Below are 26,726 nucleotides of genomic sequence, written 5' to 3'. Positions count from 1 at the left end.
TTTCTGATCCTGATTAACACCATTAACAGAGTGGAGCCCATTGCGGTGTAGCGGTTAGAACAGAATTTCAACAAACTTGGGGCTCCTGCTGTTGCTAGACTACAACTCCCATCATCTCTAGCTAGCAGGACCAGTGGTCAGGGATGATGGGAACTGTAGTCCAAAAACAGCTGGAAACCCAGCTGTTTGGGAAACTCTGGGTTAGAGCTTTGGACTAGGACCTTCCCCAGGGCTCCTCCAGGCAACCTTTTTATTGCACGCTAGTTCTCACAGCGGCTGACCAGATGCCTGTAGGAAGCTCACAAGCAAGAGCTGAGTCCAACATCAACTCTCCGCTCTTGCATTCCCAGCCACTGTCATTTGCAAGCTTGCCAGCTCTGACAGTGGAGGGAGCACCTTAGGGTGCCAAACAGCATGCCTCCAAGCAGGCATGTCTGCTTGTTCTCTCTCTGGTTCCGAGACTCACCACTTCAATGGGGCAATGCAGAGGTTCGTAGCTGAGGACTCTCAGTGATTCCAGGAAGATGAACATGGCGGGATGCGAGTGTTTCCAGCAGCTGATGAGGAGACGCACCTTCACCCGTCTTTCGCAGGCCGCAGTGCGCAGAGCGTCATCAATCACCGGCCAGAACCTGGGAGTGCCGGGCCAAGCACAACAGCGTTATTATATAGGGAACGGGGAGTCCTTTAGTCCCCGTAAACTCAAAGCTGGTGGTGTCCCTACAAAGTGGCTAAGGCTGCATACGCACCATACATTGAAAGCCCATGATCCCCCCCCCCAAAGAATACCTTGTAAACTGTAGTTTACTCCATAGAGAGCTACAATTTCCAGAACCTTTAACAATCTACAGTTCCCAGGATTTTTGGAGGACAGAGAATGGGCTTTAGATGAATGATGTGTGAACACAGTCCTGACAATTCACCATTGACATCTGAATTCCAGAGCAGATATACGCCACTCTAAAGCTTGTGTCCAGTGCAAGTTCCACTCGGAGTAGATCCATTGAAGTGAATGGGCACGGCCAACTTTAGCTTTAGGAAAACAGGAAGATGCCTTATAAGGGGTCAGACCAAACTGGTCCATCTAGCTCAGTATTGTCTACACTGACTGGTAGCAGCTCTGCAGGTTTTCAGGCAGGGGGGTGCTCCCAGCCTCCCTGGAGATATTATCAACTGGATAGCTCATTTCATCACAGAAATATGGGACAGCTGCGTATTCCTGCATTGCAGGGGGTTGGACTAGATGATCCTCAGGGTCCCTTCCATCTCTACAGTTCTATGAATCTGTGGCATTCTGCATTAAAAGCAGATGCTCCGCCACTGAGCTATGGCCCCTTCCCCTTTTATCACTTGTTTGGTCCCTCTTTGTCCTACCTCTTTGGTTTGCAGAATGTGCACTCGGGCTCATAGTCCATCACAGCAATGTAGACAAAGTCTTCTGCATCCTCGATGGTGCTCAAAATGGCGGTGAGATCAGAGGTTCTGCCTGAGGAGCAGAGGGCCGGTGGAGAACTCTGGAACCACAAAATCAGAGAGCTCGGAAGGGGGCAAAAGAGGAGGAGAGGGCAAATCAAGGGGGTTGAGCAACATACAGCACTTGAGGCTATTTAGTTCAGGGAAAATCAAGTAAGGGACAGCAGAACATGGCAGAAGTGTTAAAATGATACGTGGTGTGGAGAAAATGGACAGGGAGTTGTTATTCTCGTAATACTCTCACCTGGTGGTGTGGTGTAATGGTTAGAGTTGTCCAAATAAGACCCGGGAGACATGGGTTCAAATCCAACCCTCAGCCATGAAATTCACTGGAATAACTTGAGCCAGTCAGTGCCTCTCGGCCTAACCTTACCTCTCAGAGGGAAATTGTGAGGATAAAACCATGCACGCTGCCTCCGGCTCCTTGGTGGAGAGGTGGAGTGTAAATGCAATAATGTAAGTAATTCTAACCTCTGACTGACTTTTAACTGTAAAAAGAGGCAGTTGGAAAGGGGAGGTGTGGAAGTAATTGGCTGGCGTGGAGGATCAGGAAATTTTGCTTGAGGGGAAAAGCTTCCTGGAGGTTTGTGTTAGAAGCAGAGGCTTCCAACTGAATAAACCCAGTTCAGGTTCATCCTGTCTCTGACAGCCAATGGCGAAGTTGCATGCTCCGGGACCGGGGGCAGACAGCAGGCGGGGGAATGGCTGGCGCGCATTCTGGGGGGTGTGGCACACCGCCCCACAGGGGCATGGTGCCTGGCGTGGTGGGGGGCTGCGCGCCGCATGTCCGGGGGAAGGCAGTGGCGATGGTACCCCCCTCCCCGATGGTGCCGGGGGCGGTACGCTCCCCCTGCCCCCCTTCCTCTGCCAGTGCTAACAGTTCCAAGGCTAACTTACTAGGAGTAAGTAAGCAAGTAAGTAAGTAAGTAAACTTTAATACGGTCAAAGACCAGCAAATAACTTACTAGGAAGTTTCCAAGCATTTGGGGATAATTGGTAGCAGAAAAAGAAGAAAGAAACAGAGACACAGCTACTTTGTGGGTGTATGCCAGTAAGACTGAGGGACCTGGCATCCCCGATAGGCCGGAATGTAGCCTACTGTGCAAAGGGAAGCGTCACACCTGTCATCCAACCAGTGTGGAAATGCCGCCCGTGGGCCAAAAAATATTCCCCACCCCGGCCCAACTTACGGACAGATACAGCTGACCGCTGGTGCCATTCAACTGCAGCTTCAGGGGATCAGTCAGGCCAGACTCGGCAGCCAGGTCCGCTGGCCACTTGGGCGGGATGGAGGCCCCGTCTTTCCCCAGAATGCGGTATATGGCAAAGATTCGGTGTAGGTCCCTAGCTAGGCAGCTGCAGTTGTACAGCACGGCACCCAGCTCTTTAACCTGTAAGATAGAAGGAACAAGGTGAGCAGGGCCTTGGGAGATTTGACTGACTGTCTCAGCCCTGAGGTATGGGGAGACTTGGGCTTAAGGACAAAACATGGCCCCTCTGTCTGGCCCTCAGGGTACACCCCTCACCAGCCCCGCGTCGCACCTTGAACATTTCTGATTTTCTCAAGTTGTATCGACCTGCACCTGTTTGGCAAAAATGCTCTATGAACTGCTGAGCCAGCATCAGCACTAGAAATCAGGCGGGGCTCTTCACAGACAGCTGCCTCTTTAAATTGCCCCTCCGTGGACTGATGCTCTGTGAAGTACCACGCAGCTGATTCCAGTGGCCATTTTAATTACCCACAATGCCCCTGGCACAGTATTGCTCTGGGGCATTGTATCAATTTAAAATGTTGTATCATTATAATCATGGTTGTTATATTTCAATGATTGATGTACTATATGACACCGCAGTCTCTCAAATTAATTAACAAACCATACAACAAAGAATCAGTTAAACCTAACTATAAGGCAGACACCTTCACTGTCCCCTTTTCGGCACTTGCTAAAATATATTTTGGTTTAGGCAAGTCTATCCAGACATTTAGAAAGTTAATTTTCATTTTCTAAATGTTTTTTAATTGTTGTTATTAGCTGTTTTGTACTGATGATTTTATTCTTTTCTTATTTTTGTTAACGGCTTTGAGGTTTTATGACAATCGAGTGGTACAGTATATAAATTTGTGAAACTGATACAATAAAAAATGAAATCAGAATATGTATTTCTAATGCCTGCGGAGAGTTGTTTTTTGTTTTGTTTTTGTTTAAAAAGTCTTTTCACCAAGCGCCTGAAGTTCAACAGGGAGAAAGGACCTGCCTGATCTCAGCTAGGAGAGAGTTGCACAGAACTGGGTCCATATCTCCTGGGGGTCTTGAAGCACCCCCAGCGTTGCCAGGAACTGCTGATGGCTGCCACTGCTACCAAGAAAGCCCTCCCCCCCCAGGTCCGACGGACAAAAGCGTGGGCCCAACAGAGTGCTTGACTCTGACAACTGTTTTGTGGGTTGTGAGAGTCTCCACCCCGTTGACAATCCCCAGAGCACATCCTCAGATGTTTCTAATGCGCAGCCGTCCCCTTGCCCATGCTCTTGAACCTGTTCCACCCATGACGCCCAGAGGTACCTGAGTGAGGGAGCGCCAGTCCATGTTGGCACTGCCCACAAAGATGTGCTTCCGATCCACCACCCATATCTTGGTGTGCAGTATGCCTCCGGTCAGGTTCTTCATGTCCACGTACCGCACATCTGCACCTGCGGGAGGAAGGGGCAAGAATTTAATGCTGACCCACCTTCTATTTCCTCATTGGAATGATCCTAATGATGTTAAGAGGCCTTTGTGTTGTCATCGCTTATATGGTGTGTAACGTGCATTCAGCTTTTTGTAATCCTTATGACAGCCCTACAAGGTTGCATTAGAAGAAGAAGAAGAAGAAGAAGAAGAAGAAGAAGAAGAAGAAGAAGAAGAAGAAGAAGAAGAAGAAGAGGAGGAGGAGGAGGAGGAGGAGGAGGAGGAGGAGGAGGAGGAGTTGGGACTTGATATCCCACCTTTCACTCCCCTTAAGGAGTATCAAAGTGGCTAACAATCTCCTTTCCCTTCTTCCCCCACAACAAACACTGTGAGGTGAGTGAGGCTGAGAGACTTCAGAGAAGTGTGACTAGCCCAAGGTCACCCAGCAGCTGCATGTGGAGGAGCGGGGAAGCGAACCCGGTTCACCAGATTACGAGTCCACCGCTCTTAACCACTACACTAAGGAGCGTCTCCACCTCCATCGTTCTGCCCGGACACTAAGGTCCAGTACCGAGAGCCTTCTGGTGGTTCCCTCGTTGCGAGAAGTCAAGTTATAGGGAACCAGGCAGAGGGCCTTCTCGGTAGTGGTGCCAGCCCTGTGGAACGCCCTCCCATCAGATGTCAAAGAGAAAAACAGCTACCAGAATTTTAGAAGACATCTGAAGGCAGCCCTGTTTAGGGATGCTTTTAATGTCTAATTGATTATTTTATTTATTTTTCTGTTGGAAGCTGCCCAGAGTGGCTGGGGAAACCCAGCCAGATGAGCAGGGTATAAATAATACATTATTATTATTATTATTATTATTATTATTATTATTATTATTATTATTATTACACCACACTGGTGTATAGGAATGGTGCATTATACCATATCATGACACTGGTCCACCTAACTCAGCAGTGTGTACACTAACCAGCAGCAGCTTACTGGGATTTTAGGCAAGGTGACTCTCCCAGGCATCTCGATACCTGGAGACGCTGGGGATTGAACCTAGGACCTTCTGCATGCAAAGCAGATGCTCTACCACTGAGCCTTTGGAATTATCTCGCCCTGGATTTGCCTCTGCCCCCTTCATTGCAACCCCATATTACTCCCATACTGAAGATACAAGGCTGAAGACGAGGGAGACAGGTGCAGAGGTGAGATTCGAACAATGGACTATTTCATGTGTAGCTCAGTCCCTATGTTACTCCAGTTCCCAAAAGCAAACCCACTGAGCCAATGCCATTACAGACCACATGGATCCTAAGTCTATGTATATTCTGCCACCAAGGGCAGAACTGAGTGTTCAGAATTCAGCAAGCTTCTAGTCTTCACGCTTGTGAATCTAGCTTCTCTCCCTTTCAGATTTAGCAAAGCATTAAAATACAGGCCCCACCAGCTTCCCGTGTTCAGGAAATCACCTGGGAGATCAGCCATTAACCAAAGACAAAGGGAAGTCAGCGCTTTTTTCTGTGGGTACTCAAGGGTATGAAGTACCGGCACCTTCCCCCCCAGAAGAAAAGCACTGGGGAAGCTAATGGGCTATCAGGAAGGCCAGAGAGAGAGGGGACTCTGCCAGATGGCCCTTGGGAGGGACCCTTCTTCCAGGTCTGTATATATACACTATATGCACACGTACACCCCAAACTGCAACATAAAACATATTCAAAGTACAGTAAGCCCACAATTTACATGGGGGCTCTGGGGATCGCGCCGAAAGCCAAAATCGCATATAGTAAAAAGACACTTGGTTCAATGGTGGGTGGGATTGCCAAAGTCCTTTCTCCTGGATGCCTGTCCCCTTTCTGCCTTCTGATCTAAGGTACACAAATAATAACAGCTTAAGGGTCCCATGTCCTAAAGAAGCCAGATTATCCTCCACAAGTGCCAGGGCCTTTTCGGTGATGGCACCGACCTGGTAGAATGCTCTCTCCCATGAGACTAGGGCCCTGCGGTACCTGATCTCCTTCCACAGGGCCTGTAAGACAGAGTTATTCCGCCTGGCCTTCAATTTAGTCTGATTCCCCATTCCTTTTTCCCTTCCTTTTTTTATGAATAAACCCTTCATAAAACCCTTAACAACTTGCCCAGAATTCTTTAAGGGAAAGAATGTGCTTTATTGGTATAACACATACAACAGCCTTAGTTGGCTAACAGTTGGATGTTGAAAGGCTTCCAGGTAGTACAAAAAACCCTGCTCTACATGACACCTTACCGTGGTGGGCCAATTCATCCGTGTCATATGTGGAAAGCTGGGGGCTGTTCACAGCGATGCTGAGCTTCACCCCGCGAGAAGGCAAGGCCCGCAGCGACTCAAACACCGCCTTGCCCTGCAAGAAAGACAAGCACAACCAGACGCTTACTATTGCTATGCATGGAACCTAGAGATGCTCACATCTCCATCTCAAATAGATTTGCGGGTTCATTTCTATGTGCGTGAAGCAAAGGGAGTTAATTTGGGGACCAGAGATACCTGCAAATTAATTACCAGTAATTAAGGAAAGACAGTAAAAGGATGGTATTAAACACTCATGACAAAGTTGTACGTACATTTCATGCTCAAATCAAAGCTGAAAGGGCAGAAGCAAGTAAATCTTCAGGTAAACTTAAAAGGATCTGGCTCTGCTAGGAAATAGCTTCAAAGGGTCTGCAGAACCAGATAGATGTTCTGCAGTTATTACATGCCAAGAATTCCTTTTACAGCATTTCAATATTTTAAGGGGGAAATTTATTCTGCAGCACTGCTTTGCTCAGCTTGCACAGTTGTTTTTGCAGGATGCTCTCTCGAATGAACAGCAAGCTATCAAAGGGAAACCTTTGCAACCTCTGCTGGTGTGCAGCGAGTTAACAGTTACGCAGCACCTAACAGGTAAATGGGCAGGTTTATGTAGATTGCACACCAATGGCCATCTAGCAAACGGGCAGACGGCTGAGAAATTAGCAAGGTCAACAGAATTCACTGTTGTTGTTTAGTCGTGTCCGACTCTTCGTGACCCCATGGACCATAGCACACCAGGCACTCCTGTCTTCCACTGCCTCCCGCAGTTTGGTCAAACTCATGTTCGTAGCTTCGAGAACACTGTCCAACCATCTCGTCCTCTGTCGTCCCCTTCTCCTAGTGCCCTCAATCTTTCCCAACATCAAGGTCTTTTCCAAGGATTCTTCTCTTCTCATGAGGTGGCCAAAGTATTGGAGCCTCAGCTTCACGATCTGTCCTTCCAGTGAGCACTCAGGGCTGATTTCCTTCAGAATGGATAGGTTTGATCTTCTTGCAGTCCATGGGACTCTCAAGAGTCTCCTCCAGCACCATAATTCAAAAGCATCAATTCTTCGGCGATCAGCCTTCTTTATGGACCAGCTCTCACTTCCATACATCACTACTGGGAAAACCATAGCTTTAACTATACGCACCTTGTAGGCAAGGTGATGTCTCTGCTTTTTAAGATGCTGTCTAGGTTTGTCATTGCTTTTCTCCCAAGAAGCAGGCGTCTTTTAATTTCGTGACTGCTGTCACCATCTGCAGTGATCAAGGAGCCCAAGAAAGTAAAATCTCTCACTGCCTCCATTTCTTCCCCTTCTATTTGCCAGGAGGTGATGGGACCAGTGGCCATGATCTTGGTTTTTTTGATGTTGAGCTTCAGACCATATTTTGTGCTCTCCTCTTTCACCCTCATTAAAAGGTTCTTTAATTCCTCCTCACTTTCTGCCATCAAGGTTGTGTCATCTGCATATCTGAGGTTGTTGATATTTCTTCCGGCAATCTTAATTCCGGCTTGGGATTCATCTAGTCCAGCCTTTCGCATGATGAATTCTGCATATAAGTTAAATAAGCAGGGAGACAATATACAACCTTGCCGTACTCCTTTCCCAATTTTGAACCAATCAGTTGTTCCATATCCAGTTCTAACTGTAGCTTCTTGTCCCACATAGAGATTTCTCAGGAGACAGATGAGGTGATCAGGCACTCCCATTTCTTTAAGAACTTGCCATAGTTTGCTGTGGTCGACACAGTCAAAGGCTTTTGCATAGTCAATGAAGCAGAAGTAGACGTTTTTCTGGAACTCTCTAGCTTTCTCCATAATCCAGCGCATGTTTGCTATTTGGTCTCTGGTTCCTATGCCCCTTTGAAATCCAGCTTCACTTCTGGGAGTTCTCGGTCCACATACTGCCTAAGCCTGCCTTGTAGAATTTTAAGCATAACCTTGCTAGCGTGTGAAATGAGCGCAATTGTGCGGTAAGGTAAAGGTAAAGGGACCCCTGACCATTAGGTCCAGTCGTGACCGACTCTGGGGTTGCGCGCTCATCTCGCATTATTGGCCGAGGGAGCCGGTGTATAGCTTCCAGGTCATGTGGCCAGCATGACAAAGCCGCTTCTGGCGAACCAGAGCAGCGCATGGAAACACCGTTTACCTTCCCGCTGTAGCGGTTCCTATTTATCTACTTGCATTTTGACGTGCTTTCGAACTGCTAGGTTGGCAGGAGCTGGGACCGAGCAACGGGAGCTCACCCCCTCACAGGGATTCGAACCGCCGACCTTCTGATCAGCAAGCCCTAGGCTCAGTGGTTTAACCACAGTGCCACCTGGGTCCCTTGCTAGCGTGTGAAATGAGCGCAATTGTGCGGTAGTTGGAGCATTCTTTGGCACTGCCCTTCTTTGGAATTGGGATGTAGACTGATCTTCTCCAATCCTCTGGCCATTGCTGAGTTTTCCAAACTTGCTGGCATATTGGGTGTAGCACCTTAACAGCATCATCTTTTAAAATTTTAAATAGTTCAGCTGGAATATCATCACTTCCACTGGCCTTGTTATTAGCAATGCTTTCTAAGGCCCATTTGACTTCACTCTCCAAGATGTCTGGCTCAAGGTCAGCAACCACACTACCTGAGGTGTACGAGACCTCCATATCTTTCTGGTATAATTCCTCTGTGTATTCCTGCCACCTCTTCTTGATGTCTTCTGCTTCTGTTAAGTCCTTACCACTTTTGTCCTTGATTATGGTAATCTTTGTACGAAATGTTCCTTTCATATCTCCAATTTTCTGGAACAGATCTCTGGTTTTCCCCATTCTATTGTTTTCCTCTATTTCTTTGCATTGCTCATTTAAGAAGACCCTCTTGTCTCTCCTTGCTATTTTTTGGAAATCTGCATTCAGTTTCCTGTATCTTTCCCTATCTCCCTTGCATTTTGCTTGCCTCCTCTCCTCCGCTATTTGTAAGGCCTCGTTGGACAGCCATTTTGCTTTCTTGCATTTCCTTTTCCTTGGGATGGTTTTCGTTGCTGCCTCCTGTATAATGTTACGAGCCTCCATCCATAGTTCTTCAGGCATTCTGTCCACCAAATCTAAATCCTTAAACCTGTTCCTCACTTCCACTGTGTATTCATAAGGGATTTGATTTAGATTGTATCTTACTGGCCCAGTGGTTTTTCCTACTTTCTTCAGTTTAAGCTGGAATTTTGCTATAAGAAGCTGATGATCTGAGTTACAGTCAGCTCCAGGTCTTGTTTTTGCTGACTGTATAGAGCTTCTCCATCTTTGGCTGCAGAGAATATAATCAATCTGATTTCGATGCTGCCCATTTGGTGATATCCATGTGTAGAGTCGTCTCTTGTGTTGTTGGAAAAGAGTGTTTGTGATGACCAGCTTGTTCTCTTGACAGAACTCTATTAGCCTTTGCCCTGCTTCATTTTGAACTCCAAGGCCAAACTTGCCAGTTGTTCCTTTTATCTCTTGATTCCCTACTTTAGCATTCCAATCCCCTGTAATGAGAAGAACATCCTTCTTTGGTGTCATTTCTAGAAGGTGTTGTAAGTCTTCATAGAACTGGTCAATTTCACTTTCTTCAGCACCGGTAGTTGGCGCATAAACTTGGATTACTGTGATGTTAAAAGGTCTGCCTTGGATTCGTATCGAGATCATTCTGTCATTTTTGAGATTGCATCCCATTACAGCTTTTGCCACTCTTTTTTTGACTATGAGGGCCACTCCATTTCTTCTACAGCACGGGTGTCAAACACAAGGCCCGGGGGTCTAATCCGGCCCGCCAGACCTCGTCATGTGGCCCGCGTAGCCGCCGCCGACAATAACCGCTGACAGTAGTTCTGGAGCCTGCGATTGGCCGAGGGTCAAAACCGGGGGCAGGGCTGCAGGCGGAGGCCGGGGCGCTGGAGCCGCACTGACGGCCAGGCGGGGAAGTGAGATGCAGGAGGAGGAGGAAGCCCGCTGAGGAGGTAGGAAAGCCCTACAGGCGCCGCCGGCAAAGTTGGTGCCGGGACGGAGCAGCGCTGGATTTTTTTTTGGCGGGCTTTGCTGTTGTCTCCGAGAGCGAGTGAGGCGGCACTGGGGAGCCACCGCCCGCCGCTTCCCTTCCTCTCCTCGGCTGCATCCGGGAGGTGGGCGAGCGAGCGGGCGAAAGGGACGCGGAGTGAGCCTGAGGCGGAAGTAGGCGAAGCGCAATAGTCGCTCTCTTGATGGAGCCGGGTTTCTCTTTCCTCTTCCCCCGTTTTCTCCTCATAGACACTCGGGAGGGTGCCTGGCTTTTGCTCTGCCCCCCACCCCCGAGCCACCCTTTGGCTTCTCAGTTCCGGCGGAGCTGCTCCCCGGGGGGCGGCCGGGGGTGAGGAGGCGACGATGGCACGGGTTCCTGCTCTTCCCGCTCTGCCACCGCCTCCTCTCAGCCCCTCGCGATGTAGGGCTCTAGATGGAGTCGCCTCACGATTTGAGTAGGTGGGAGGGGAAATTTTTTTGGGGGGCGGGGAGGTTTTCAAGCCTCCTCTGCCTGCAGTCCCGGTAGGGAGAGGTGGCGGCGAAGACGACAACAGCACGGGTGGGGGGAAGAGCAGCTCAGAGGCGAAGATGCACGTCCGCTGGGGCTGCCGCCGCCTTCCTCCTCGGGAAATCCGCTGCCCTCCCTCAGCGCGAGGGGAAGGGACTCTGGCGCTGAGGAGGGAGGATGCAAAAGCAAAGCAGGGAGTTGGCGCTGCACCGCATGTTCCTGCCCCTCTCCAAAGCATGGGGTGGGTTGCAGCGTGTGGCATCCTGCCTAGCGGGGTTTGGGTGTGCGCAGGGCGGGAGAGGGAAGCCCTCTTTCCATCTGCAGGTTTTTAATCCCAGCAGTGGCTTTCTCCTTCCTGCCGAAGGTTTAGTTGAGCCCCCCCCCCCCCGGAAGCCGTCGATCCCCTCCTTTTGTTCAAATTTCCCTCGTTTACATCCCCTCCCACACACGCGCCACGACGCAGGAATGTGATCCGCATGGGGGCGGGAATGAGCTTACATTATTACAAAAAACAGTAATAATTGAATGCAGTGACAATAATTTATGATAATAAAGAGTGGACACATAGTCCTACAGACACAACCGGCCCTTTGAGGGTGACCAAACTGCTGATGCGGCCCCCGATGAATTTGAGTTTGACACCCCTGTTCTACGGGATTCTTGCCCACAGTAGTAGATATGATAGTCACCCGAACTGAATTCACCCATTCCCTTCCATTTTAGTTCACTGATGCCCAGGATGTCAATATTTATTCTTGCCATCTCATTTTTCACCACATCCAGCTTACCATTATTCATGGTTCTTACATTCCAGGTTCCTATGCAATATTTTTCTTTACAGCATCGGACTTTCCTTTCGCTTCCAGGCATATCCGCAACTGAGCGACCTTTCGGCTTTGGCCCAGCCGCTTCATCAGCTCTGAATCTACTTGTACTTGTCCTCCGCTCTTCCTCAGTAGCATGTTGGACGCCTTCCGACCTGAGGGGCTCATCTTCCAGCGTCATAACTTTTATATGCCTGTTGTCTTTGTCCATAGAGTTTTCTTGGCAGGGATACTGGAGTGGCTTGCCAATTCCTTCTCCAGGTGGATCACGTTTGGTCAAAACATAACTTCTCTAAGTTATTTAAGCCCCTTCGCCACGACAAGGCTGTTCACTCGAATGAACAGCAAGCTATCAAAGGGAAACCTTTGCGACCTCTGCTGGTGTGCAGCGAGTTAACAGTTACGCAGCACCTAACAGGTAAATGGGCGGGTTTATGTAGATTGCACACCAATGGCCATCTAGCAAACGGGCAGACAGCTGAGAAATTAGCAAGGTCAACAGAATTCACTATTTTTGAGATTAAACTGCCCATCAAGAGGCTGCTTAGCTGGACAACAGAAGCAGAAACATTATCAGAGCATATTTTGTGGAATTGGAAACGGTGCTGATTCTGATGGGGTGGTGAGAGCTTTGCAGCGCCAAGTACCCACCGACACTTCAAAAGGTATTGGGAAAGGAGACCCATGCAATTTTTGTCCAGGTTGGTATCGCTTCTCGGCCTTTTGGCTAAGATCAAGTGTAGTATCTGTTCTTATCAGTTTAATATCTGATATGTCCTCTATTTGAGGACTATATATTAAATGGATTTTTGGAGCTGGGAGATGGAATAGGGGCTTGCTCCATCCACTCCATGCATCGACCTGGTATTGCAGTACCTCCAGGAACGGTGCACCTCCCTTTGGGGGGAATATTACTGGTACAAAAAATAGATTAAAACTTCAACCTCTCTGTAAGGTTATGTGTTGAGACAATACTTTTCAATTACGGAACCCCAGGAGTGCCTGTGTCTGCCTCCCAAAGGTTTGCACAGCTGTCTATTGCAGCAGTCCTGCCTATAAGCTCTGCAGGTCAATGGTGTCAAGGGAACTGTGGACTCAAAAAAAGGTTGAAAATCTCTGCCCTACCTAATTTAGTAAAGATGCATAATTTTCTCTCTAAAGATTGCATGCATCCTTTGCACAGTTCTACCTCTCAAGCACTAGCTCCAAAGACTAACAATATGAGGGATAAATTGGATTCACCTTGCTTTTAAAGGCATATCTAGCTATATCACACAACAACGCCCTGTGGAACGCCCTCCCAACAGATGTCAAAGAGGAAAACAACTACCGGACTTTTAGAAGACATCTGAAGGCAGCCCTGTTCAGGGAGGCTTTTAATGTTTAATAGATTACTGTGTTTTATTTTTCTGTTGGAAGCCGCCCAGGGTGGCTGGGGAAGCCCAGCCAGATGGGCGGGGTATAAATAATTTATTATTATTATTATTATTATTATTATTATTATTATTATTATTATTATTACGACACAAACTGCATTACAAAAACACATAGTTCTCCAAATTTTGCCATGCAGTTTTCAAATCAAGTAATATGTGCAAAAAATACTGTATGTGTTCTGGGGTAAAGGGTGCATAACAATGGATCTATAAGAGAAAATAACATACAAAATGCATTCTGTTGGGAGAAACTGTTTGCAAAAATGTGTGCATTAGGCAAAATCTCACACAGTAAAATGCTGATTGATTTTCACGTGGCTTAAAAAAAAAGCAAACAGATGTGGAAATGTACAGAACTGAAGCTTGGGAAAATGAGAAACAGAAAAACTGGAACCGAGATTGTCCCATCCTAGCGACTGACCTGCTTCGAAGAGGGATCCTCCACGTGAACATCGGAGTCTCGTAGGGTGAAGTAGAAAGCTGCTATCTCCACACTGCTGTTGGCGCCATCCAGGAGGTCCACCCAAGACTGGTAGATGCTTGGATGGTGAGGAGTCAGCGTTTCATAATCCAAAGTGGACGGGATGCTCTCCACCAACACCAGGCTAAAGCCAAGAAGAAGAGAGTGGAGCAGGTGAAGGCTAAATAACTGCTCTTCCATCCCACATGCCATGCTATGGTGAGAGGGGTGCGGCCTGGGAAAAGTGCCAAGGGCCAGACCGAGAGGCTTGGAGGGCAAGGCTCTGCCCTGGTTCCCTCCCCCCCGGACTATAACCTCCCCAGCTGAAAGCCCTTTCCCCCTTTTTTCAATGTTTCCTTTTTAAATATAGTTTTATTGATTTCTAATACATAACAGTTACAAAAGAGAAAGAGAGAAGGATACAAAAAAACCCCTGCCCCTCTCCTCCCTTCAGGACAGATCAATCTAGTTAAGTTTGCCAAAGTCCAGCCTGTTATTTCGGTAGTTGTCGTTCTTCAGGATTATCAGTAAAGTGTTTCATAAAAGGCTGCCATATGTCAACAAAATTGTCTACAACATTTGTGTTATGAAATGCGTGTAATCTCCTTGTTAATTGTTCTGCTTTTAATGCTGTACACCGCACCCTGGGATCTTCGGATTAAAGGTGGTACCTAAATTGAATTAATAATAAAAAGAATAGCTGGTAGCCCTTACATGCGCATGCCCCTTACTTGCCTGCACTGACTACTGCACTCTTCCACTGCATTCCACAGTTTCGGGAAGCTGCTCCATCTCCATGCTTTGTACCCCACCAGCCCCAGGAAGGAGCCAGGGTTTCCGTGTTCCCATGCGAACCAGCAAGCAAAGCCCAGGAGAAGCAAGAGGAGAAGGAAACAGAGAACAGACCGATACGGGAGACGCTGAGAAGACAAAAGGGGTTGAGAGGAAGAAGGACATTATTTAGTGCCTTCTCCAAACTAAGCCCAATGTACATTTTGCTCTAGGAGGCTTAGTTTGGTCAGAATCGAGTATACACTTTTAGAGTTAACGCTAAATAAATTACTTTTGGTAAATGAGATGCTAAAGCTGCTGGAGGACCATGGAAATTTGTGTCCTGGGCTTTTTAGACCCCGTCTCCCTATGCACTATCTGAAACCGAAGGGCGCATGGGTTGCCAGATGTGAAATAAATATATTGGCATTTTTTCCAGCTCTCCTACCCCACTATCAGTGTTTCAGACAGGTAATGTCTCCCAGCTCTACATGGATCTACTGGGGACTGAAAATAATAATAATAATAATAATAATAATAATAATAATAATAATAATTTATTTATACCCTGCCCATCTGGATGAGTTTCCCCAGCCACTCTGGGCGGCTCCCTACAGAATTATTATTATTATTATTATTATTATTATTATTATTATTATTAATACCCCGCCCATCTGGCTGGGTTTCCCCCGCCACTCTGGGCGGCTTCCAACAAATACCAAAATACATTAAAATATCACAGATTAAAAACTTCCCTAAACAGGGCTGCCTTTAGGTGTTTTCCAGGTGGCGCTGTGGTTAAACCACTGAGCCTAGGGCTTGCTGATCAGAAGGTCGGCGGTTCGAATCCCTGTGACGGGGTGAGCTCCCGTTGCTTGGTCCCAGCTCCTGCCAACCTAGCAGTTTGAAAGCACGTCAAAAATGCAAGTAGATAAATAGGAACCGCTACAGCGGGAAGGGGGACCCAGGTGGCGCTGTGGGTTAAACCATAGAGTCTAGGGCTTGCTGATCAGAAGGTCAGCGGTTCGAATCCCTGCGACGGGGTGAGCTCCTGTTACTCGGTCCCAGCTCCTGCCAACCTAGCAGTTTGAAAGCACATCAAAAGTGCAAGTAGATAAATAGGGACCGCTCCGGCGGGAAGGTAAACGGCGTTTCCGTGCGCTGCTCTGGTTCGCCAGAAGCGGCTTTGTCATGCTGGCCACATGACCCGGAAGCTGTCTGCAGACAAACACCGGCTCCCTCGGCCTGTAGAGCGAGACGAGCGCCGCAACCCCAGAGTCGGACACGACTGGACCTGATGGTCAGGGGCCCCTTTACCTTTACCTTTACAGCGGGAAGGTAAACGGCGTTTCCATGTGCTGCTCTGGTTTGCCAGAAGCTGCTTTGTCATGCTGGCCACATGACCTGGAAGCTATACGCCGGCTCCCTTGGCCAATAATGCGAGATGAGCGCGCAACCCCAGAGTCGGTCACGACTGGACCTAATGGTCAGGGGTCCCTTTACCTTTAAATGTCAGGTAGTTGTTTATTTCCTTGACCTCCGATGGGAGGGCATTCCACAGGGCAGGCGCCACTACTGAAAAGGCCCTCTGCCTGGTTCACTGTAGCTTTGCTTCTCGCAGTGAGGGAACCGCCATATTAAAAACATGATAAAACATCAAATATTAAAAACTTCCCTAAATAGGGCTGCCTTGAGATGTCTTCTAAAAGAAGTGTAGTTGTTTATTTCCTTGACCTCCGATGGGAGGGCATTCCACAGGGCGGGTGCCACTACCAAGAAGGCCCTCTGCCTGGTTCCCTGTAGCATCACTTCTCGCAGTGAGGGAACTGCCAGAAGGCCCTTGGAGCTGGACCTCAGTGTCCAGGCTGAACGATGGGGGTGGAGACGCTTCTTTAGATATACTGGGCTGAGGCTCTACCACTGAGTTATTTATGCACCTTCATTGAATGAGCATTCATTCTGATTTGTTTGCAGAGAGGTTTGATAGTGCGTCAAAGCAAATGTAATCCCACACATTTCCCACTGCATTTTCACTATTGCTTTCCTTGTTGCCAAAAGTCAGATCTTTTGAGGAAGTGGGTTTGTTGCACAAGCGCTCCAAAACAACTAGAATTACACAGCCAGAATTTGCTGGTAGGTGACTGAATTTCACCCAAAAATAGTGAGTCTGGGGGTGCCCTCTGTCACCCCACTGAGAAAGCAACTATCTCATACATTTCAAACTTTGTGTGTTTTTGCCTCCATGTTAATTTTTTTTTATTTAACTGGATTTGTATACTGCTTAATCAGCAAGAAACCCTAAGTGGTTTGCATAAAACAATATGAAATATTCAGAAGAAAACATCAACACAATCAAACTTTAAAAAGAAGTAGACTTAAAATTTACCAAAATATAGATAAAACCCCTAAGTTTCAAAACAAATGTGCATAACAGTTTCTGGCAACCTTGAAATTATCAACTGTGGGAGCCTGCGACTGTTCTGCACATTTTTAGATTTTGCTAAAGACTGCTTTGTAGATGTTTCTAAATCTGTTTCAGTTTTATTTTTAATTGCATTGCCTCGCCATTGTGTCAGTTCTTGCCCTGGGGTCCTTTGTGTGGAACGGTGGGCTTGTCTTTGTGCGGAATGTTTAGATGTGCCCAAAAAAAACAATAAAAAGTTTTAAGCAGGCACCGAATACAATACGACAAAGGTGCTTGCCAACTATCAATCAGCAGGAAGTTCGGGAGAGTAGGCACTGCCACACTAAAAGGATTGTTTCCTTGCCAGGGCAGAATGACCATTATATGGAACTTGTGAAGTGCCTGTTCCGCAGATTAAAGCAGTTTAGTGGGAATATATGGGGTATGTTGGAGCATCTGGAGGCAAACCATGCTTTGGGATTCTCTAATATACCTTGGCCCACTTTTGGAGGGCTCCTGCTTGTGAATTAGAAGAGTTGGCCTTCTTCATGGTTGGTGCCTTGGACCTGGTGGCGATTCCTGCCCTGCTCTGCTGCCCAAAGGCAAGCGTCTCGTTTTCTTCCCTGCCTTGTGAGCTGGCCGTTGTCCTCCTCTGCATCTGGGGCCTGGCCTTGGTGCTTCGCGGCTGAGAGGTCTCCAGAACCTGTAGCCGGGCCCTCTTGTCTTTCACCACTTCCCACTCAATGTTTGGTTGAGGCAGCTGGCAAGAGAGGAAAAACATTTATGAAATGTTTTTCTCATGTTGTGAAAATCGTATCTCAGCTTCATGTGCCGAGATCCGAATGAGTCTTTTGATCACACACACACTGTCCCTCTGAGCAAGCGAGCTACCAAACAAGGAAGTCTTCCATTTTTCAGACCAAGGGCCAATTTCCTTTCTAAGTAACTTTCCGGAGGCCACATGCCAGGGGTAGGTGGGGCCAGAAGCAGAAGTGGGTGGGGCTACAAATGTAAATGTTAACTTTAAATTCTCAAGGAGAGTGTGGCGCATAGCCACTAAGACCCACAGCATGGAGAGAGGGTGTGTGTGGCTGGGGAGAGTTCCAAGGGCCTGACAGAGGGGCCTGGAGGGCCGCATCTGGTCCCGAGGTTCTCCACTCAACCTGTAGTTTCACATTTCATCCAAATGGGCAAACAAGAAGTAACAGGCTGGAAACAAGCCAGGACATTAAGCCATGGTTGTAAGCTGGTTTAACATCCCCCCCCCCCTGGTTCGGACAAAATTGGAAACACAGTTAAATGGAAGAGTTTCTGATTTGCTTGCTCCTACGGTACAAGATGCTGATAGCCCCATGTCCAGTCCTCCAGGTATGACTGGGAGAGATTCCCTGCCTCAAATCCTGGAGAGCTGCTGCCGGTCAGTGCAGACGATACTGAGCTACGGTAAATGGATCAGTGGTCTCAGTATAAGGCAGCTTCCAATGTCCCTAATGGGATATGGGGGAAGATGGCAGCCATTTCCTCAGGTGGCTCTGCTTAAAAGAAGACCCCTGATCTTGTTACGCAGCCCTTGTTACCTCCTTTGCCCCGTTTTGGGGTGGGGAAGGCTCCTCTTCCTGTGGCACATCCAGTCTCCTCAGCCTGACAAAGGGGGACTGAAAAGGAAAATGGAGGGGTGTCTTTTTATGTTCAGTGAGCCCAGCTGCGGCAGCCATCTTGGTTGTCTTTGTCCTCTTACTATTAACGGACTCTGCCTGTGAACCAAATCCTGACTGACGGAAACAAGGCAGCTGACTTTTTGAACGGTACTTTCCCCATTTATTGATTTATTTAAGCAGTGAATGCCCCCACCCCACCCTGGACTCCAGCTCCCATCATCTCTGACTGTTGGCAATGCTGGCTGAGGCTGATGGGAGCTGGAGTCCAACAACAGCTTAAGGGTCTGACAATGAGTTCCTGTATCCCTGCGCCTATTATTCCAGCCCTTTCAACACTCCCGGTTTCACATTGTCACCTGACTCAGCAATCTTGCACCTGCTTACACAGAAGTGGGTCCCCCCGGGTTCAAGGAAGGCCACATCCCCACCAGACATTTAATTCACATGACTTTCCCCAAAGACTCCTGGGAACTGTAGTTCATCCCTCAAAGAGCTACAATGCCCAATTGCCTTTAACAAACCACATTTGCCAAGGTTATTTGGGGAAAGCAATGTGCTACAAATAAATGATGCGCCTGTGTGACCTAGGTAGGCTTTGGCGTGTGGCCCTCGGAATGTTGCCTAGAAAGAAAAACAGGCCTCGGACCGGAAAATTTTCCCCACTCCTGCAATAGATAAGTAAGTATATCTCCCTGTGGTACAGTTAGTTTGGTCCTGAATTTGGAGAGGAGAGAAAAGGGTTTGGATTGTACACCCCCAGCCCTGAGAGTGACCCTGTCTGTGTTGCACAGCTACGGCCAAAGTCCAGCTGCTGAAATAGACTCACCAAGAGGGTGTCTCTTTCCAACACGGTTTGCCCGCTGTCTTCAGGAGCTTCTGCTTCTTCCGACAATTGCAAAGGACCTCTGGGGGGACTGGGCGATGGGTCCTTGGCTGGCTCAGCCTGCTTCCTGTGAGCTCTGATGCTCTCCCTGGGTGAAAGGATGTCGGTGACTCTGAAGCTTTGCGGTTCCCTTGAAACCTGCGTTTGAGAAACAGTGCAGAGTCGCGTCGAATGGCAGCTAGTGCCTTACAGGAAATTGGGGCACTTCCTCTTAGCAGTGGGTTTTTGTTTTGTTATTGTACAGAAAGAGGGTTGATGAGGACTACACTACACACCTAAAGCATTTTTAAAGCACATCCTCTCTGCCCCCAACAATCCTGGGTGCCTTCCGAAATTGAAAAGATGCTTCAAGGAGCCCTCAGAACGGATCACCCTTGGTGTTTTTAATCAGAGGAAAAACCATTGTCAACATTTACTAAAGGTTGCAAAGCCGTTATAGACTTTTTGTGTGAAAGAGAAAATGAACATGATACAGCGTTCAAACGACTTGGCTCCCGAACAAATCAGCTCCCAAACACCGCAAACCTGGAAGTAAGTGTTCTGGTTTGCAAACGCTTTTCAGAAGCCGAGCATCCGACGCATCTTCCGCTTGAATGCAGGAAGCTCCAGCAGCCAATCGGAAGCCACGCCTTGGCTTTCGAACGGTTTCGGGAGTCAAACGGATTAAGTTCGAGAACCAAGGTACCACTGTATCTGGGTTTGGGGACTGAAGATAATATTAGTTTATAGAAAGTGGATGTGTTGGGTGTTATCTCGGAGTGTCTGTGTTGAATAATTTTCTACATATAGCTGACAGATGAGGAATTGGAATTTTTTCTTTCTTAGTTTTTCCCCCCTTGATTAAAAGCTCTCTGATATTAACCTTTAAATTATTTCTCAAACTTTAATAAAAATCTATTTAAAAAATAAAAGAACCCATCACCCTGTCATCATCCAAAAGCGACTTGAGGGAATATTGGTGCTCTGGCGGATTGTGCGAGAGAAAGCACACGTGTGGGCAAAGGCTCTGACCAAATTAGCGCAAGGCAGCTCCCCTGGGAGTTTCCTCTTGCTGCACAGATGTTTTTACAGTCACAAAGAGATAGGCGCTCTCTGCCCGCCTCCTCTGCCCGCCACTCACACATGAAACTTCCTGCCCTTTGAAAGGAACCTGCGCTGCAAGAGCTGCCTTTGCCCAAGTCAGGCCTCTGAGTGATCTAACCCCAGCATTGCCGTCAACGCTGCCACCTGGCTTTCTGGTTTCTCAGCTGGAGAGTCTTTCACAGCCCAGCAGCCTGTGATCTTTTGTAAGGTGAGGTGCCACAAATTGCACCTTTAATCTTCTGCATGCTCTGCCACTGACTTATGGGCCTTCCTAATGGACCAGCCGCCACTGCTGGGTAAACCTGCAGCCATACAAAAGTTACTGGACTCCAGCTCCCATAGCCAGTATGGCCAGTGCCCGTTACAGTTTGTGGGGGCAGGATGGGCTTCGGGCATGATGCCCGTGTGTGCCCAACCTCTCTGAGATCTCCCCTTCTCCTCCTCACCAAGACACCAAAGCCCAGTTGTCTGCATGGGTGATTGCATGGTTGGTGGAGGGTGCTGCTGTAAACTCTCATTTGTAATAATAATAATAAAAATAATAAATTTTTATTTAAACCTTGCTCTCCCCAGTCAAAAACGGGCTCAGGGCGGCTAACACCAATAAAATTACAATAAGACATAAAAGAAAAGAAAAGAATTAATTAAAATACAGATTAAAATACAATATTAAAATTTAAAATTTAAAATGCAGCCTCATTTTAAGTAGCCCATAAATCCAAACCATGAGGGAGGAAAACACAGGGGTCAGACTGAATCCAAACCAAAGGCCAGGCGGAACAGCTCTGTCTTGCAGGCCCTGCAAAAAGATGACAAATCCCGCAGGGCCCTGGTTTCCTGTGAAAGAGCGTTCCACCAAGTTGGGGCCAATACTGAAAAGGCCCTGGTCCTAGTTGAGGCCAATCTAGCCACCTTATGGCTTGGGATCTCCAGAATATTTTTGTTTGTGGACCTTAAAGTCCTCCATGGGGCATACCAGGAGAGGCGGTCCCGTAAGTACGAGGGTCCCAAGCCGCAAAGGGTTTAAAGGTCAAAACCAGCACCTTAAACCTGATCCTGTACTCCACCGAGAGCCAGTGCAGCTGGTAAAGCACTGGATGAATGTGATCCCGCGGCCAGGACCCCGTAAGGATCCTCGCCGTGGCATTCTGCACCCGCTGGAGTTTCTGGGTCAGCTTCAAGGGCAGCCCCGCGTAGAACGAGTTACAATAATCACTCCTTGCAAGTTCAGAAGCTTTAGAAGACATCTGAAGGTAGCCCTCTATAGGGAAGTTCAATATTTAATGCTTTGTTGTGTTTTTATATATGCTGGAAGCTTCCCAGTGGGGCTGGGGCAACACAGTCAGATGATAGGGTACAAATAAAATCATCATCATCATCATCATCATCATCATCATCATCATCATCATCCAAGAGTTCCTTTTAAACTGGAGGTGCCAAGATGTGAAGCAGGAACCTTCTACAGAGCAAAGTCTATGCTCTGCTACTGAACTGTGGCTCCCCTTCCAAAAGTGGTCTTCAAAATCCAGTTATTGATTCAATATTCACTCCTCCATCAAATATGAAGTTTGAAGGCCAGTATAGGGAACCTGTGGCCTTCCAGATGTTGCCAGGCTCCGGCTTCCATCATTCCCAGCCAATGGTCATATGCTAGCTGATGGGGGCTATAGTCCAACAACATGTGGAGGGGCAGATATTTCCCATTCCTGGTTCAAGCATTTAACACATTTGTGTGGCACAGAGGCAATTTCCTTCAGCACCAGAGGGAGGGAGGCTGACCCCTCAGGAATATTTCAGGCCCCTTTCCCGAATTATCAGCTTTTTAAGAGGATCTAAGGGGAAATGTTGTTCCTGCCCTGCAAGTATTCTGGCCAAAGAGAGCAAATACCCTGAAACCACTTAGGAACCTGCCTGGTAATTAGATATAGAGATACAGATCTAGATATAGACATATTTTTTAAAAATAAGATTTACCTTAATTAAAATGTATGAATTGACTATAAAGGCCGTGAAATGAGACATATTAGACATCTTACCGTACATAGACACTTTTGCTGTGGAACAGGCATCCCCAAACTCGGCCCTCCAGATGTTTTGGGACTACAACTCCCATCATCCCTAGCTAACAGGACCAGTGGCCAGGGATGATAGGAATTGTAGTCCCAAAACAAGGGCCGAGTTTGCGGATGTCTGGCTTAGAATCATAAACAGACATATACTGAATATATCATTTTAAGTCCATCACCACTAACAGCAATTTTTTGCTGCTGGGGATGATTGCTCACCTGTTCAATCAATTCACACCACACCAAAGGATACATATTTATGCATGATTTCAGCTTTTACTGTGGTGGGTACCTTTTAGTTTTTATTTAATCGTCTTGCAAAGTCACCTTGAGACTTTTGGTATAATGCAACCAAGTAATGCTACTAAAAAAGCAATAGGATTCCCTATTGCTGTGGGCTGACAAAATCCATCAGCGTTATTGCCAGTTTGGGGATGGAGTCGGGCTAAACGTTGTCAATTGCACCCAGAAATCTGAATTTTGCTTCATTAGCAATCTGCAATAATAATTGTTTTTCTGGTAACTAGAAATCAGGAGAACCCGGGGATTCCAAAATTGTGTCTGTGAGTCATCTGTGAGTTTCGTCTAGGTGGTTTGTGGTAGGTCTGTGGATTAGTTGCTGAAGATCAGAAACAGCACATCCATCACATGTGTATCCGAAGAAGTGTGCATGCACACGAAAGCTCATACCAATGACAAACTTAGTTGGTCTCTAAGGTGCTGCTGGAAGGAATTTTTTTATTTTGATCCATCACATTAACCATTCATATTGATTTTTAATTGTATTTTTATTGCTTAACATAAGGACATAAGAAGAGAATGCTGGATCAAGGCAATGGCTCATCTAGTCCAGCATCCTGTTCTCACAGTGGCCAAGCATGGCATGAGTGCGAGAGCAACTCTTTCCACTTGTGATTCCCAGAAATTGGTATTCACAGAGTCATAGAGCTGGAAGGGACCAAAGGGTCATCTAGTCCAACCTCCTGCAATGCAGGAATCTCAGCTAAAGCATCCCTGACAAATGGCAATCCAACCTCTGCATAAAAACCTCCAAGGAAGGAGAGTCTACAATCTCTCATGGAAGTCAGTTTCACGGTCGAACGTTTTTCCTGATGTTTAGTTGGAATCCCCTTTCTTGCAGCTTGAAGCCATTGGTTCGAGTCCTACCCTCCAAAGCAGGAGGAAACAAGCTTGCTCCACCTTCCATGTGGCAGCCCTTTAGATATTTGAAGATGGCTATTCAGATGCATACTACCTCTGAGAAGGGAGGTTGAGCATCTTCCATTATATTATATTGTGTTTTACTGCATTACAATTTGCATTCTGTGCTCTTGAAACGGTAATACAGTCATACCCTGGAAGTTGAACGGAATCCATTTTGGAAGTCGGTTCGACTTCCAAGACGTTCGGAAACCAAAGCATGGCTTCTGATTGCCTGCAGGAAGCTCCTGCAGCCAATCAGAAGCTGCGGAAGCCGCGCTGGACGTTCAGCCTCCAAAAATCATTCGAAAACCGGAACACTCACTTCCGGGTTTCGATCGTTCGGGAGCCAATTTGTCCGGGAGCCAAGATGTTCGAGATCCAAGGTACGACTGTACAATTAAATACAATATATAAGAAATAAAAGCAGCAACAAGAATACAATTAGAAATTAGGCAGCGCCTAGCACAGCACCGCAAAACTTTTCTGCCTGTTACAGCAGGCAGAAAAAAACAATTCAGTGGTGCGCCGGGACCCTCAGCAATTTCCAAGTGGTCTGTGGTGCGAGAAGCGGTGAAAGTTAGGGGAACACTATTCTAGATTTATTCACTGCTGGAAAGGCAGGTTGTTCCCACTGAGGTTGTTCCTGTCCAGCTGGTACAGGAAGGAGCTTGGAACTCAGAGTGACTGGTCCATCTAGCTGCCTAACTCTGGCAGCGCAAGGGGCTTCCCCAGCACTGGAACCTGACTCTCTTTCAATGGGTATGCTGGGTTCTGAGCATGCACCCCTCCCTGCGATCTTTACCCCGCCTCACCTGTTCTTCAACTTTCTCCGGTTGCAAGCGACTTGACCTTCTCACTGGGGGGTCCCTGGACCTGCCCGACGTGGGTTCTTTCCTCCTCATGTCGTGTCAGGTCGGAGAAGGAAAGGATCTTCAGCTGGTAGGAAGGATCTCCCACCACCAGCAGCCTCCTCCGAAGATTTCCACCGCTGGGTGCCCTGTCCGAAAGCGCAAGCGATCTGTCGGGAAGGCTCCGACTCACAGAGACGTTAACAATTCAAAAAGAAACCCACTGGATGGATTTGAAATGACAGGAGGCAGCAATTGGCTGGCGGTTGTTTACATATACAGGCTTGGCTTCAGACAGCTGACTCCTAGCGGCCAGCTGTGGAAAGGAGAGAAAGAGGAACATCAGCCGGTGCAACAGCAGGAAGGCGAGCAGTCAAGGACACAATAACAAAGCAGAAGACCTTGTTGTATCTGTTTTTCCCGCCTAGGCGAAGGACATTTGATTGGCCTTCTAAGCCTTCTGGTGCCACCAGGTGTAGGGCTTCGGCAAAGATGTTCGGGGCAAAGCAAGTTTATCATGGATTACCATGCTTTGACGTGAATTAATATACACAGTGAAGGATCATCCATTAGGGAAAAGGAGACACTGCCCCAACAGCCTCAGTCTGCCCTCAGCCAGCACTCACCTCTCTGGCAGATTGAGCGGATGAGACCAATAGTGGGTCCAACGGTCAAGAAGGCGGTTATTGTAAGTGCCATAGAGGGAAATGATGGGCAGATGGGGCTTGTCTACCTGGGAAGGTAGCCCATCCACTATACTCTTTCATGAGAATGTCTTCAGGAGTAAACCCTCAGGCAGGCATGTCCAAAGTCCATTTTGGGGGCCTAATACAGCCCGCTTGTTGGTTTAATCCGGCCCCTGTGGCAGTTTTTTTCATGGGGTAAAATCCTTTAAAAAGCTCAACAACTTTGGTCGGCCCTTCATCACTTCATCAAATCTGGCCCTCTTTGAAAAAAGTTTGGACACCCCTGCTAAGGAAAAACCCATGTACGCACTACCTTGAAGAACATCTTCGGGAGAACAAAAGACTAAGGAGTAAACCCTAAACCAGAGTGGAGTCCTTAAAGTGGTGTCTTGTGTGCCCTCCTTCCGGCAATTCCTGCAGCCAAGCTGGTGTCATATGTACCGTGTTTCTCCTAAAATAAGACGTGCCTCTAAAATAAGCCATGGAACGATCTTTTAAAGGCAAAAAAATATAAGACATCCCCCCAAAATAAGACATGGTGGGGGTACCGGTACCTACCCGACCCAGCGGGACCCGGCAGCAGCCCCAGCCGCGCCGCACCGCACCCAGCAGGAGCCTGCAGCAGCCCCAGCCGCGCCGCACCGCACCGCGTCAAGCCCAGGGACCCAGCAGTGGGCTCAGCGGGCGGCGCGCGAAGCCACAGCAGCCAGCAGGAGCCGGCAGCAGCCCCAGCCGCGCCGCACCGCGCCGCACCGCGTCAAGCCCAGGGACCCAGCAGTGGGCTCAGCGGGCGGCGCGCAAAGCTGCAGCAGCCGGCAGGAGCCGGCAGCAGCCCCAGCCGCGCCGCGCCGCGTCAAGCCCAGGGACCCAGCAGTGGGCTCAGCGGGCGGCGCGCGAAGTCGCAGCGGCCGGCAGGAGCCGGCAGCAGCCCCAGCCGCGCCGCGCCGCGTCGCGTCAAGCCCAGGGACCCAGCAGTGGGCTCAGCGGGCGGCGCGCGAAGCCGCAGCAGCCCCAGCCGCGCCGCACTGCACCGCGTCAAGCCCAGGGACCCAGCAGTGGGCTCAGCGGGCGGCGCAAGAAAGCCCCGTACCATACTTACGGTAACAATGCTGTACCATGCTTAATAAAAAATAAGACATCCCCCGAAAATAAGCCGCGATGTGTTTTTTTTATAGGAAAAATAAATATAAGACGTGTCTTATTTTAGGAGAAACACGGTATTGCTCTGCTTTCCTTTGGACGACATCAGTGAGGCTGAGAGAAGGGTCTTGTCTTCCAGGCAGCTCAGGACCTCCATATACTCTGCCCAGCCTTACGCCCCAGAGAAGTCACTTCAGTGCTGCAAACACAGCAAAACAACATAGTTTTTAATTTTTTTGCTGCAAAGCACCTGAAATATGTAAAACACTTTACTCATACTAATTATTAATAATAAATATAACAATATA

The 26,726-nt window shown here is 48.0% G+C and overlaps 1 protein-coding gene and 1 non-coding gene across 2 annotated transcripts in view; one reads left to right on the top strand and one right to left on the bottom strand.

Annotated features, from left to right (window-relative positions):
• Positions 1–24,815, bottom strand: part of LOC118076301 (5'-3' exonuclease PLD3) — a 29,903-nt gene extending 5,088 nt beyond the window's left edge. The window contains exons 1-11 of the mRNA XM_035098955.2: positions 24,557–24,815; positions 19,336–19,530; positions 18,429–18,506; positions 17,345–17,611; positions 14,412–14,596; positions 13,638–13,821; positions 6,398–6,512; positions 4,035–4,162; positions 2,664–2,864; positions 1,375–1,514; positions 467–632 (exon numbers count right to left, since the gene is read on the bottom strand). Of these exons, the coding sequence (XP_034954846.1) occupies positions 467–632; positions 1,375–1,514; positions 2,664–2,864; positions 4,035–4,162; positions 6,398–6,512; positions 13,638–13,821; positions 14,412–14,596; positions 17,345–17,611; positions 18,429–18,506; positions 19,336–19,530; positions 24,557–24,646 (1,749 nt within the window). The 5' untranslated portion in view covers positions 24,647–24,815. The remainder of the gene's footprint in view (positions 1–466; positions 633–1,374; positions 1,515–2,663; positions 2,865–4,034; positions 4,163–6,397; positions 6,513–13,637; positions 13,822–14,411; positions 14,597–17,344; positions 17,612–18,428; positions 18,507–19,335; positions 19,531–24,556) is intronic.
• LOC118076609 (U2 spliceosomal RNA) lies at positions 12,488–12,678 on the top strand. The gene has a single exon (XR_004691517.1). It is a non-coding gene; the product is annotated as a U2 spliceosomal RNA (small nuclear RNA).
• Positions 24,816–26,726: the final 1,911 nt, after the last annotated feature.

Source organism: Zootoca vivipara, chromosome 17, assembly GCF_963506605.1.
Source record: "Zootoca vivipara chromosome 17, rZooViv1.1, whole genome shotgun sequence".
Taxonomy (NCBI): Eukaryota; Metazoa; Chordata; class Lepidosauria; order Squamata; family Lacertidae; genus Zootoca; species Zootoca vivipara.
This window is presented reverse-complemented; position numbering and strand designations above follow the sequence as displayed.